This window comes from Leptosomus discolor, chromosome 1, assembly GCF_034619465.1.
Source record: "Leptosomus discolor isolate bLepDis1 chromosome 1, bLepDis1.hap2, whole genome shotgun sequence".
NCBI lineage: Eukaryota > Metazoa > Chordata > Aves > Leptosomiformes > Leptosomidae > Leptosomus > Leptosomus discolor.
The window spans coordinates 11851199-11865873 of NC_141391.1; the positions used below are offsets into that span (position 1 = coordinate 11851199).

Sequence of the window (14675 nt, forward strand, 5' to 3'; positions counted from 1 at the left end):
CCCGGGGACACGGCTCGCAGCAGCGCGGCCCCGACCGCCCCCGCCTCGGCCCCGGCCGCCCCGGCCCCGGCCCCGGCCCCGCCCCGGCCGCCCCCGCCCCGGCCCCGGCCCCGGCCCCGGCCCCGGCCGCCCCCGCCCCCGCCCCTTCCCGAGCGTCCTCCGGAGGCGCCCGAGCCCGAGCCCGCCCAGCGCTGGCCCCGCCCCCGCCCGGCACCCGTAGCGGCGCGGGGGGCGCGCGCGCGCCGGGCAGCCGCGGTCGGAGGTCGCGCCAAGATGGCGGGCGTGCCGGCGGTGCGCATCAGCATCGAGTCGGCGTGCGAGAAGCAGGTGCAGGAGGTGGGGCTGGATGGCAGCGAGACCTACCTCCAGCCGCTCTCCATGTCCCAGAACCTGGCGCGCCTGGCGCAGCGCATCGACTTCAGCCAGGGCTCCGGCTCCGAGGAGGACGAGCCGGGTTCGGCGGGCCGCGCCTGGGCCGAGCCGGGCGAGGCGGAGGATGAGGAAGGTGAGGGGCGGCGGGCCCGCGGCTGGGCCCGGAGCCGGAGCTCTCGGCGGGCTGCGGCTGTCCCCGGCCTGCAGCCCCGCGGGCGCTTGGGCCTGGCTTGCCCTCCCTTCCCCCGCGGATCCGCTCCCGCGGTTGGCGGTGGGGCGGGGCGGGATATTCGTGACCGAGTCCCAGCAAACGGCAGCGGTGGAGTGGAAAAGGGTCGATCCGGATATCATGCTGTTCTGTTGTGTTGCACACCGCTGTGATTTCCCTGGGGTTTAGGAAGGAGCTTTGCACCATATCTTTTTACAATCCTTTGTTTTCCCTTATTTTGTTTTTAGGGCTGGTAAAGTTTCAGCCGTCCCTCTGGCCTTGGGATTCCGTGAGGAACAACCTAAGAAGCGCCTTGACTGAGATGTGTGTGTTGTACGATGTTCTCAGTATTGTCAAGGATAAAAAATTCATGACTCTAGACCCAGTTGTGCAGGATCCCCTTCCTCCAAAACAGGTATGTTGTACCTATCCGTGTAGGTTGTGTGGCTTGATACTAAACATTTTATTTCACTGGGTTTCTTTCACGCGTGACAGGTACAAGCCTTCGTAAAATGTTCATTGCATCCTGCGGGTACAGTGCTTTGTGGGCCGGGGAGATGAGAGAATGGGAGGCGAGGCTAATTTCAAAGGCCTCTTTGGTGAAGCTCTAAGTCAAAACGCTGCTTGTGGCTGTGTAATGCTGGCGTGAAAGTAATTCTAAATAAGTTACTGAACATCCAGCAAAAACAAGTTATAAGTCACTGTCAGTTTCCACTAATAGTAATTATTTGGGAGTTAAGGTGCAAGCAGCTTTTTCTCTTTGTTACTAGAACCCTCAGTTTCTACAGTTGATTTCCAAAAAGAAGTCATTAGCTGGAGCAGCTCAGATACTGTTGAAAGGTGCAGAAAGATTATCCAAATCCGTGGCAGAAAGCCAGGAAAACAAGCGACAAAGAGACTTCAACTCTGAATTGCTAAGACTGAGACAACACTGGAAGCTGAGAAAAGTGGGAGACAAAATTCTTGGCGATCTGAGCTACAGAAGTGCAGGTAAACAGTGGGGTCTTTTGTTTTGCTCAAGAATGGATACTTACACTTTATGATTATTTTTCTTAACAGGAAAAACAGCTGATATATCTCTAATGATAAATAATACAATTTAATAAGAGTTTATTGTAATTATGAGCCAGGATTATAAAAGCAGGAAACTTGTTTTATTAGCAGGAAGAATACTATGCCGTCCTCAACCTAGAAACTGATTTTAAAGGCTAACTGTAGGAATCTAGTAAAGATTGCTCTATGGGAGCAATGCTGTATTGACAATGTCATTGATCCATTGACAGGTAGACCTGGTAAATCTTTGGCTTTTATCTATGTTTGTGCTGTAAAACATTCAAAAAAAAATTGAGGAGTGTTGCATTTTCTTCTGAGCAAAGATTGTAGAGTCGTACAACATCACGAGTTGGAAGGGACTCATAAGGATCTTCACGTCTAACTGTGCTCCTCCAGGACTACTTACAACTAAACCACGTGACTAAAGAACGTTGTCGAAGAGAGATTTATTATATCGATTATTCCTGCGCTTGTGAGAAGCGACACTGAGAATGTGTCATGGGTTACAGTAAGAGAGGGTAACCAGCCCAGAGGTCTAGAGCCAGTTACGCAGTGAGAGCGCGAATAGAGAATCTCACGGAACTTAAGATGTGGATACAAAGCAGGTATCTGAACTGGTAACTGGTTATACTGGGCTCCTCTTGTCGTCAGTGAAGGAGGGGAAGGACAGATTTGGAGTTATTCATCTTGTGTTTGTGAAGAAGCTGTAGACGTAACCCAGGATATGTCTCTTTTTAGGTGATTTATCCTAAACTAAGTGAACCATGCCCTGGATGTAAGAGAAGGGATGCAGCTAGGACAGATGTGCACATCTGCTTTTATCAGTCCCACCTGAATGACTGCCTGAACGGCTGTTTTTTACAGACAGAACGTTGTCATAGTTTTCAGACTGCAAGCCAAACACCACCAGCATTCTTTAAATCAGTAAGGGTGTAGCACCTTAAGCTACTTGCTTGCAAAACTTGGGGCAGTTAACTTTTTTCTCTTGTTTTAACCAAATACCACCTTTTTTTTTTTTTTTTTTTTCTTTCTCCTTCCCTGCATCTACTGATAACATTTTGAAACACTGTTGGTTTTATCCATAATTATTAAATACTACTTGCTAACTTACTGTGAAATACTGCATATCACACACTGGAGGACTGAGATGCTGATGTGCTAAAATGAGCTTTCTAATTTACCTGCTTTTTCAAGAAATCATTAAGAAATTTGAATCAAGCACAACTATGGAGGTTTGGTGACTGAGAAATACATATTCTTCCAAAACAGAGGTTTGTGCTTCATGATTTGCAGAAGATGCTTTGTATATAGTGTGTACGTCTTTGTCCTTCCTTTCCTAGGCTCCCTTTTTCTCCATCATGGCACGTTTGAGGTGATAAAGAACACTGACATTGACCTGGATAAAAAGATACCTGAGGATTACTGTCCTTTGGATGTTCAAATTCCAAGTGATTTAGAGGGATCAGCCTATATCAAGGTTTGCCAGAGAAACTTCAATAATGCAGCGTGGGTTTTGTTTTGGTATTTGTGTGATTGCAACAAAGAACAAACATCAAGTCACGTTCTCTTTCACCTAGGTTTCTATTCAAAAACAAGCTCCAGACATTGGGGACCTTGGGACAGTCAATCTCTTTAAAAGACCAATGCCAAAATCAAAACCAGGTATAGCTACCTATATGTTGTGTTTTGAGCCTGTTCTCAAGAAATGGGTTTGGATGTGATGTTTATTTGTAATTTTTAGCATATAGCTTGAAAGAAGAGTGAACAAGAATATTCTTATTTAAACGGAAGTTTTTGGTTGAGGTGCTGCTTGGGAGCATGATGCTTTCAATGCATACTCCTTCAGGTTTTCATATGTATTTACTCAGTTTCCGAAACAAAATTCCAAGGATTGTATTTTAAGTATTTGTTAGTCATTAAGAGTTTGAGCACATAACCGAAAGTGAACCACGGTATTGTGTTTCAGCCAGTTACATCCCATTAGTTCAACTGAGCTGAATGACTGTTCACTCTTAACTTTGCCCAAAATTCACTGTTTTTTTCTGTGGCTCGTTTTCTCTGGATCTGAAACTGTGCTGGCAGCAGCATGTGTGTTAATTGCCAACAGCTCACCTGGCAGATAGTAGATTGATTCATTTGATGTGTGCCAGTATGTGGAGCTGTAAAACTTTGGGATTAAAAGTTCATCTTATACTCTTCAGGATTAAAAAGAACTGGTAGGATTTTATTTCACTGTGGTCTGTGACCCAGGTGCTTGAAGTGCTGTCTCGAACGTACACAGGATGTTGTACTGTGTAGATGTTTCGTACGGAATTCAGGGTACAGTATAGAGCTTGTGAGCGTACTCAGACCAGAATCTCCCACGAAGTTTGTACCTATAAATCCCGTGAAAGCATGTACATGAACTTAACATTTTTGGTGGCTCATTATAGAGTGAGTTTACTAAAGCTGGAAGTACCATTGAAAGAGAATTGCACCTCCAGAAGCAGAGGTTTGGAAGCAGCGTTCACCAAAGTCCTGGGAACGTAATAGGCAGTTCCCCAAGGGAGTTGCAGTTCACAATATACACATATGTAAAACCGAAGTAAAACACATCATTGTTATTTTGAAGTGCTTAACTGAGATAAAATTCTGAAAATACTTAATTTGGATAGAAGATATTGATTGCCTTATCTCGGTGGTTACTCATAGCTGCTGCTGCACAGTATCTGGTATCTGAACAAAAAGGTAGCTTCTCTTTACTCTTTCCTTCTGCAGATGTTGGTTTGTGTTTTTCAGGTTCTCCACACTGGCAGACAAAGTTGGAGACTGCACAGAATGTTCTTTTATGTAAAGAAATTTTTGCCCAGCTGTCACGAGAAGCTGTTCAAATTAAATCACAAATTCCTCACATTGTTGTGAAAAATCAGATAATCTCCCAGCCTTTCCCAGGTAGAAAACTTGTTCAGACGTCTTAACCTACAGTTATTTGCTTGAACATGAACTGAAATTCTGAGTGATGTGACCTTTTTTAACGCTCTATTCTTGGGGGAAAAAAAAAAGCAATCTTGTAGTTTTTTTAAAGATTTTTGAAAAACAGAATTTTCCAGAATTTGAATTTTTCTTTGCTAATTCTAGAAACATTCGACTAATGCACTTTAGTTTCAAATGTACTCAGATTTTATTGTGTGGATTTTGGATTGTTTTTCTTTGTGATCGTGTGCTTTGTCAGTGGCCCTCAAAGCTGTGGGCTGTATTGCTGTGTGCACGTTGCAGTTTGGAGCTGTGCCTGGATCGCATGCAGCTGAAATTTAAGACTTGACTGAATGGGTCTTCAGGAGGACGGAAGCTAATACTCTTCAGTGGGCATGAAGATGTCCCCAGAGTCGGCTGGGGAATCCTCTGTTCTTACAAGGGGTACACAACTGATTATATCACGTGAAGAATATGTTTCTGGATTGCTTAAAATTTATATGGTGGTAAATCGTTCCTTCTTTGGGGAAGGAATCCTGGGGACTCTTCTTCTTGTGTGGGATTCAGTCATAGAAACTGGTGTGAAATGCACCCGGTGAGTTAATAGTTGGTCTGTCAACGCTTTGTGAGTAGCAAGCTTTGGTTGCCTGTGGTGCTGTGCTCCCCGACATCACTCTTTGATTTTTCTCTGATACATCCACAGCAGATACTGGTTGTTAAACTACTGACTATAAAACATGACGAAAAGCAGCTCTCAGTAGCCTCCTTGAAACTTGTCATTGTCCAAATTTTTTTTCACTCTGCTTTGTACAGGTTTGCAGTTGTCGATTTCTCTGTGTCACTCTTCCAACGACAAAAAATCACAAAAGTCTGCTTCTGAAAAACAGAATCCAGAGGATCATCTCTATGTACTGGAACATAATTTGCATCAACTGATCAGAGAGGTAATGCATTTATGGTCAAGTACTGAAGAGCTTTTGGGCTCTAGTTTGTCTTCTGCGGTAGCGTGCAGCACTGTTGTAACAGCAGAGTGCCACTAGAGGCCAGTCCCTTTCTACCCTTTCTGAGCGACCTACCGCTCAGCTCCAGCGTGTGTGGGTGGCTGGGCAGTGCCCGTTGGTGCTTTCATGGAATGCTAGTTCCTCACTGAACCTCAGGCCCGGCTGCTCGCTTCAGAAAACCCGTGCAAGGTTTTTCCGTACAGCTCGTCAGTCTCCCCTTTTCCTTTGTGGCTGATTAGCGCTTGTCAAGTACTTTAAGTGAGCCTCTGTTCAGACCGTACTGACATGAAGAAAGAACTATCAATTACCATAATAACTTTGCGTCTTTTGAGGTCTCCTTCTCTGTTTCAGTGTGTTAGATTCTCGTATAGTCTAGCAGAAGGACATGGGGTAGAAGGTTAAGGTTGTGTCTGTTGAGGAGATTTTAGATGTCTAAGCGGTGGTGGAACCGTGTTCCAGGGAGTGTTCGTCTCCTTAGCGCGTGGCTCTGCAAGTCATGCCGTTGTGTGGAATAGTCCCGTGTTTTAAACACTGAACTAGGTTTCGTGAAGCTTTGGCTCAGTGCCCAGCTCTGCTGTGAATTTCCTTTCTTGACTTTGAACAGGTTGCTAAATCTTTTTATACCTCAATTTTATCTCTAAAATGCTTCCTTTATTTTTATTTGACCATTCTGTCTGCTCCAGAGATGTATACAAGACAGACTTACTAGTAGGAGCTAGTGCCATACTACGAAATTTTTTTTAGCCAGCACCTTTGTTTTAAAAATCACTTTCTATAAGGTTTGAAAGACCTGCACGAACAGGGGAGGCAAAGCATGAGTGTAAAGCTGGCTTTAAAGTGCTCTCAGGCTTATAAAGTAGAAGAGTTGCACCCTTTGAAAGTACATACGCTTACAAAACCCGATGTGAAGCGGCACACTGTGGTGTACATAATATTTCTTGCAGATACGTTATTTGATCACTTCCTTTTATAACATCTGTTGTTTGTTGCAGTGCCACAAGCAAACCCTGAGCTCAACAGTGATGCCACATCCAGCTAGTGCGCCTTTTGGCCATAAGAGAATGAGACTTGCAGGACCCCAGGCTTTTGATAAAAATGATATCAGTTCTTTACAGTCGAATGAAGGACTTCTGGAAAAGATAATAAAGCAGGCAAAACATATCTTTTTGAGACGCAGGTGGGTCACAAGCTATTCTTGTTGAAGTTACGATGAAATGTACCATTATGTAGAATGCAGTTATCTTTTTTCAGTGTTCTTAAAACCAGCTACTTCTTCCTTCACTGTTAAAATAGTCTTTATTTTTAAGTGCTAAGAACTGATAACATACTGTGAAACATGAGCAAACAACACTCAGCTAGTAAAAAACAAAAAGAAAAAAATCAGATTTTGTCAAGAACTGTGACAGTTATGACATAGGCTGCTGATAATTGTCCCTACTGTCCTTAAACTGCATAAATCTTTTTTAGTATTCCTTGCTGTGCAGTAGCTGATACTGAGTAATACGACTTTAATACTGCTGTGAATGTCCTGGGTAAACAATTAAGTAGCACCAGAATGGTGCTGGTGTAGAACTGTGATCCACAGGGTTCTGTTAAATTTGGCTTTTTTTTTTTTTTTTTTTTTTGTGTAGCACAAAAAGTACCAACCCCAAACTAATAACCTACTCATTTCCTTTAAGGAAGATAACAGTACAAACTGTCTGGATTATTGTGTGTGGAATATGTCTTTATTTCCTAGAACGGCTCGAACCATTGACAGTCTGGCTAGTCGTATTGAGGATCCTCAGATTCAGGCCCACTGGTCCAATATAAATGATGTTTATGAATCCAGTGTTAAAGTTCTAATAACTTCTCAAGGATATGAACAGATATGCAAGTAAGTATGAAAATTCTAGTTGTAGAAGCATGCAGCAATGTCAGAGTGTATTCAAGTTGTGTTTTATAGGTTAAGATTCCATTCAGGCAGACAAGTAGGAGCCCGTTATTTGTGTGTGACTGTTTTGCTGGGGGGGGCGGAAACAGCCACCCTAAGAAAACTCTTTACTCACTTTATACTTCAGTGAAGAGACTTTGTAAGTCATTAACTGGCACAGTTTCCTTTCAAAGAAGGAATTGGAGGTGAAAGTGGCCGTTTAAGGGGGGATTTACTTTGGATAGAGATACTTTTATTCAGCTATCTTTGTACATGCTGGATTCCAAACTTCCAGTCTGGTCAGGGAGAGCTAGTCAGTACTCAGTCCTGGCTTGGTTGCCTAGGTACAGAAATGTGGAACTTGTGTAATTCGTGCTATTAGTTATGCACAGTGTCATCGAAATAAGGGATGTCATGTTCTGGAAACGAAGGTCTGCATGCTGACCAGCAGTGAACGAGCTAAGGGGTTGACAGTGGATGACCCCGCTGTGTTTTCTACCCTCTCTGGCTGTGCCCGCAGAGTGGAGCAGGCTGTGGTCACTGGTGCAGTTTGCACTCTCCGTTCCAGAGCCCCTAGGCTGCCCACGGCCTGGCGGTAGCCTAGAACAGGCCCTGAATACACACCATTTTCCCCTGCACCGCTGGAAGGAAACTTGGGCACAGCAGCAGGCAGGGAGCTGTGAGGCACCTCGGGAGGTTCCTTGACCTGAACAAACACTGGACCAGATCTGGGGACGTGCCACAGAGTATGTCTCCTGCAGTATAGAGGGAGCTGTTGCGGAGTTTGGAGTTGCTGTCGTATTCCATAGGCTTGGCACCATCCTCATCTGATGAGTTCTTGTCAACGAGTGGGAGGGTTTCCTGTTTTCTTAAGTATTTTAATGCATTTTGAATAAATATGCATCTTATCTTCAAAGATCCATTCAACTACAGCTGAACATTGGAGTTGAACAGATCAGAGTTGTGCATAGAGATGGAAGAGTTATTACTTTGTCCCATCAAGAGCAAGAACTGCAGGATTTCCTTTTATCTCAGGTAGACTCATACATGTTATTCTTCCCTTTCTTGTAGTGTTTGGGAAACAGAAGTTGTTAGAAACTCACCTTTATCTATGTAGAAAATGTTAGAAAACTTCAAATAAAGAGAGTGAAAATAGGAAGGTGGATGGCTGAATTTTTCAGTATGTTTCTATAGTGACTTTAGCAACTTCTACTAAAATATAATGCCAGTTTTTACTAAGGTCAGTAGTAATAATAACTTTTCCCTCCCATTTAAAATACATTTCTTTATGCTACTCATTATGGGAGCACCAAGGTTTTTGCTTACTTCAGAACAAGTCAGTGTGAGTCACAGCAGACAATAAGGTATCCAATATATGAAACCTACTGTAACCAAGTCCTATCTAGAGCAGAGATCTTAATGAGCCCACAATTACTGTCATTACAACATTGTCTTGTTAGTGTTCACTTTGCATCAGCCATTACTAAATCAGCTGATACTTGAATTAACTGTGTTTTCTTAATTGCTTAGAGCAAGCTGCTGGTTTCATTCAGAAGTGACAGTCTTCCTACTCTGCATTATAAATAGTCAAAATACAGGTCTGTAACAGTGGTTGGCCTGTTGCAGTTACACGAAACTCCATGACAGTAAGCAAGTTGCAACAGATTCTGCTGAGGGTATCTCTTTTTGGTCAGTGTTTTCAGACTTGTTCACAGAGAACTGCTGAACAGTGCTAGATCCTTCCTTGTTACAAGTGTTAAGTCTTGATACAGAAAAACATTATTATTTAAACTTTTGAGCTGTTAAAGCTCAATGCTTGTACTTGAGCATTAATGGAGGTAATCACGCATCTCAGATCTCAACTTTTTTTTTCCGAGTTTGCTATGTTATTACTCTCACAGATTTTATATATTTTATAGCAGAGGTCTCATTTCCATTCAGAGAAAAAATTATTTCAAAGTCATGTTTGTATCACTTGAATTAGTTCTTGAGACCTAAATAAAGGTTTTTGTAAATGGAAAGCAATACCTAAATAAAATGCATAAGCCCATATACCTATGAAAAAATCATCTAACTGCATAGTGTGCTTAATCAGTGGTCTTCTCTGACTGCAAAGGAACCAGTCTAAATTCAAATAACAAGCAGCTCTACTAGCACTTACAGCATATATGTTAAAAAAAAAAAAAAAAGTTCCTGTGAAACTAGATAACTTACAAGACAAGGTCTTATTTTTATAAATAACTACACTACAGCAGAAGAACAAAAAGCTTGGTAAAACCAGTAAGCAATTATTTCTGTGGTGTGCAAATACTGAACAGAAGACAAACCTCTTATCTTTCAGATGTCACAGCACCAAGTACATGCAGTTCAGCAGCTTGCAAAAGTTATGGGATGGCACGTGCTGAGTTTCAGTAATCATGTTGGTCTGGGGCCAGTGGAGAGTATTGGCAATGCATCAGCAATAACTGTAGCATCACCAAATGGAGACTATGCTATTTCAGGTACTGTTTTCTTACTGCAAATGTGTGGAAAAACTTAAAATTCTTAAGCAAATTCTACAGGCTTCTGAGATGGTCTCTAGACCTGCAGAATAATGTCAATTTATAGCAAAATATTGTAGAAACAATCTCTTTTTGTGTATGGAATTGACACTTAAATAGAGTCAATGCTTTGCCCAGCCAGTTAATAGAAACCTGATCTAATTTACACAGGTTTGAAAATATTTCTTAGAATTAGCACAGAAAAAGCAGATTACAGAAACCATTAAGGTCCTGAGAGAAGGGAACAAGGCAAACAACAGGATCACAACTCTGGACTTAGAGAACAGAGTTTGGTCTCTTCAGGGATCCTCTTGGAAGAATCCTGTGGGATACCATCCTATGGGGTGGAGAGAAGAGGGGTCCAAGAGAGCTGGTTCATTGTTTATTTTGAAGGATCACCTCTTTCAAGCTCAAGAGTGGTCATTCCTATGTGCAGGAAGTTGTACAAAGGTGACAGAAGATCTGTGTGGATGAACAGGGAGCTCGTGACTAAACTCATGACATAGAGAGGAAGCTGCGAGAGATTATAAGCAGGATCAGTTGACCTGGGAGGAAGACAGAGAGACTGTCCAAGCATGCAGCGATGGGGATAGGAAAGCTAAAGCCCATCTGAAGTTGAATCTGGTGGGGATGTACAGGGCAAAAGAGTTTCAACAGGTATGTTAGCAGCAAAAGGATGAATAGTGAAAATGTGGGCCAGCTGTTAAATGGGGAGAGGAGCTGGTGGCACAGGTCACGGTATTCAGTGCCTTTTTTGCTTTGGTCTTAAGACTGGCCTTCAGGAATCCCAGGTCCCCGCAACGCATGGGGAATTTTGGAGCAAAGGCTTACCCTCAGTAGAGGATGATCAAGTTAGAGAATGTTTGAACAAACTAGACATACGGAAGTCCATGGGACCACGTGGGATATATCCACGAGTGCCGAACGTGCTGGCTGATGTCATCGTAAGGCCACTCTTGATCATCTTTGAAAGGTTGCAGTGATCAGCAAGGGCTCCTGAGGACTGGAAGAAGGCAGATACCATATCCTATATTCAAGAAGAAGAACTTCGGGAGCTACAGTCTGGTCAGCCTCATTGCAGTTACTGGGAAGATAAGACAAAATGACAGTCCCAGAAGCAGTTTCCAAACTTATTAAGAAGGTGATGGGGAATAGTCATCATGAATTTATGAAGGAGAAATTCTATTCAGTCAGTAGCATATAGTCATCTCTTTGTAGAAGGCTAGCTTGGTAGGTGAGGGGAAAGCTAAGTGTTATCTCCCTAACTGCTTATTTAAAAAAACTAACAACCACCACCCCCCAACGTCAAAACACGAAAACCCGTCCAAGGCACTAGAACACCACCGCCCCTCCACCAATATTGCAGAATTTTGTGATTAAAAGGAACAGCCACGCTGACTGACTTCATTCCTGTCCGTTTGAGATAAATTCATTAAGAACAGTATCTTTTTGATCACATGATTCCACAGAACGGTGGGGAATACATCCAAGGTAAGAATGAGCTCTTCCTGGCATCATTAGGGAAAACCAAATGCATTTGTAAGGTGTAAGTGTGGGTGTTCTGTCAGATGTTTATCTGGTTCGCTGTAGCTAAGAACATGCAGTGCTAAAGCAACAAAATCATAGAAAAGTGGGAGACAAGAGAGAAAATTCAAAGATAAAATTTTAGGGGGAAAAAAAAAGAAGTAGGATAATTTCTCTTGTTTGCTTTCAGCATGTTTGGAATTGAGGAGTAATGTATCGCATACACGAGAAGAATAGTTAATATGAGGAATTCCTGCACTGTAAAAATGCTCATAAAACTCTCTGTTCATCACAGTACGTAATGGTCCGGAAAGTGGCAGCAAAGTTATGGTTCAGTTTCCACGGAGTCAGTGCAAAGATCTCCCCAAAGGTGATGTTCTGCAAGACAACAAGTGGAATCATCTTCGTGGGCCATTCAAGGAAGTGCAGTGGAATAAAATGGAAGGGCGTAACTTTGTGTATAAGATGGAACTCCTCATGGCTGCCCTGACTCCGTGCTAATAATCCATCAGCCTCTCCGTGGGGGTTTGAATCATCGCTGTGCTGTGAACCATCACTGCCTGTGCCACAAAGGGAAATGGGACCTATGGGGCAATGCAAGAAAGCAAAACCAAATTTATTTCCTGTGTACAGATACGTCCGTTGTAGTGTTTGTAACAGAACTTTTTTCAATGACATGTAAGATACAACTTTTTGAAAAAGTTTCTGCCAGCTGTATCTTTGCAGATTGCTCTAGCTAGAGTAGTATAGCTGAGTAATTAATGTCTTTTTCTTTTGTAAAATTAAATTCAGTTGTCCTTGGCTACATGAAAGGTGTCTGCTCAGAGTCATTCCCTTTCTCCTCATGCCCCTACTTTTTCTCAATAGATCTTTGCAAGTATTTCCGAAAGATGGAGGTTACTAGATTTGCATTGTGCTAGCAATACGCCTTGGCTATCCTTGTGGAATCTAATGGGCTCGTTTGGTGAGAAGTGGGACAACAGAGGAGAAGCAGAGCTCCCTTGTCGAGAATTAAGGCTAAACAAAACTTAAGAATCAAGGAACAGCCTTCACTGTGTGACATTCTTGAGTTGGGAGTTTGTACATTGATGTGGCTTTTGGGTGGCCCATTTCTTTTTGAGAGATATATTTACTGGGTGATCTGTTTAAGTTGAGTGTTACAAAGTCACAGCTTGTGGCACACGTCTTTCTGATGGCTGTAGATGAGCCCATGTGGTGTCAGTTACTTTGCTTGTGTTTCCTGCCCTTGTTTTTTTGCAAGCATGTAGAGGAAAAGGTCTTACTCTGCTTGCAGATTTCTGACCATTTGAGTTTGGGTGACTTGCATAAGTTCATGTCTGCATAGAAACAGGTAATCCTCATGCAGGAGACCTTGGGTCTCCACACTTGTCATGGTTTTTTCTTTTTTTCTTTTTTTTTTTTTTTCTCTGTGCTGTCACTGATTATCATCCAGAGAAACAATAATACCCTCCTGAAGATCAGCTCCTGAGTTTTTTTTAAAAATAAAAAAAAGTCATGGTTTTCTCTTTTTTGCTTGTAATTGTGGCCGCCTTGAAGCTTCTAGTAATGTGTTGCACAAAGCTTTTCTTTTGTCCGATGATTAATCGCTAAAGGTCTTTTTGAAACCTGCCTGTACAAACTGGTTCAGGCTTAGGTCCATATGATGTGTTACGGGGGGGGTGTATATATGTGTGTGTGTATATATGAGAACTTCTTGCACATGGAACATGTTTGAGTTGAACATCATACTTGTATGGTGACAGTTGTTATTTTGCTGTATTCTTGAGCAATAAAGAATAGTTGTAGGAAATATGCATTAAGCAACTGCTTGTGGCAAGCTGCTGCTTGGTGTATACCCAAAGCAGCTATTGACTGACTTTGGTGTTTGCCAACATGTTGTTATTTCAGTTCCTTGAAGTACTTCCCTCTGTGCAACTGAACTAGGAGAGAGAAGGGGTTTTCCTTTCAGGTTCTGGTGAGTTGCCCAAGACAATTTAGGAAAATGAAAAAATACTAGTTGAAATTAGTGTCTTGATCTTGAAGGATGGGTGAATCTTACACAAAGCCTGTGATGCCAGGTCCTGTACTGCTTGGCCTGCAGACACTGTATAGTTACAGGCAGAGAGGGGCTTTGTTCCTTGGCGAACAGTTCAGCCAACAGCCTGATGCATCTGTTTCTGCGTCCGATGATATGAGGCTGTTTGGCACCACAACAAATCTCACACTAATAATTAGAAGATGAGGGTATGAAACTTAAATGTGTCTTTACGCTTCGCTGTTCTTAACCTAAATTGGGAGGTCTGCGTGTAGCAATAGCCACATTCAAGCTCTTCATCACCGAGTCAGCACTGTGGAGCTATAGTTGCAGGATTTGTCCCCTTCTGAAAAGAAACAAGGCATGCAGGAGGACTTCTCTTGTGTTGCAGAAGTGCAAGCACTGCACGTTAGCAGTGAAGACACTTGTCAGGACTTCCAGGCCTAGCCGAAAAAAAAAAAAATTATTAGGGAGCTGGAGAGTTTGTCTTACTGTTGAATAGACAGGGATTCCTAATTTTAATGAAAGCAGACTGATTTGGCTTCTAACAGAGGGACAGCCTTGGGATTCTTGGTAGTACATCTTTGAACATGAAATGAAGACGTGAGTGGATGGTTAAGACCTTTACAGTTGATTGCCAAAGTAATCTTGTGAGCTTGGACATCTCTTTAATTAAAAAGTTTAAATGCAAAATGCCTTAATCCCTTTGATCACTTGGAATGCTCTAAATTTGCTGCTCTTCTGCATGGAGTTTACAAGTGGTGGTTTAAGTATAGCTATTAGTTTCTGAACTTTCCCTTCAACAGCTTGCCATAAGACTTTAGATACTTCAGGCACCTCCAGTATAGCAAGAAACTGCTACAGACAGCTTAGCCTCCCGTTCTGTATATGAAATATTTTTGACATTAATAATGCATATTGACAAATACCAGTTTCAGAAAACGTGAATATTTTGTAAGTGCCCCTACCTACGTAGAGTAAGCATGTTAAATTCTTGGTAAAATTTGTTGGTGAGGAATTGTCTATAAGAAAAGCAGCACATAGGCTGACTGTACTATATGTCCTCACTGAATATTCT

At 42.5% G+C, this 14675-nt stretch overlaps 1 protein-coding gene across 1 annotated transcript; it reads left to right on the top strand.

Annotated features, from left to right (window-relative positions):
• The first annotated feature begins 273 nt into the window (after positions 1-273).
• Positions 274-12374, top strand: MED17 (mediator complex subunit 17). Its single transcript, XM_086481726.1, has 12 exons — positions 274-505; positions 829-995; positions 1351-1570; positions 2974-3110; positions 3211-3295; positions 4412-4564; positions 5399-5529; positions 6579-6763; positions 7325-7462; positions 8416-8533; positions 9840-9999; positions 11858-12374. The coding sequence occupies exons 1-12, from the start codon at positions 274-276 to the stop codon at positions 12061-12063; spliced, it is 1932 nt and encodes a 643-aa protein (XP_086337852.1). The 3' UTR covers positions 12064-12374.
• Positions 12375-14675: the final 2301 nt, after the last annotated feature.

What these genes read in the sequence shown, in the direction of transcription:
- MED17 (XM_086481726.1), top strand. Translation starts at nt 274, where the DNA reads ATGGCGGGCGTGCCGGCGGTGCGCATCAGCATCGAGTCGGCGTGCGAG. An exon ending in ATCCCCTTCCTCCAAAACAG is followed by an intron (nt 996 to 1,350) that starts GTATGTTGTACC and finishes CTTTGTTACTAG; the next exon opens with AACCCTCAGTTTCTACAGTT. An exon ending in GGATATGAACAGATATGCAA is followed by an intron (nt 7,463 to 8,415) that starts GTAAGTATGAAA and finishes TTATCTTCAAAG; the next exon opens with ATCCATTCAACTACAGCTGA.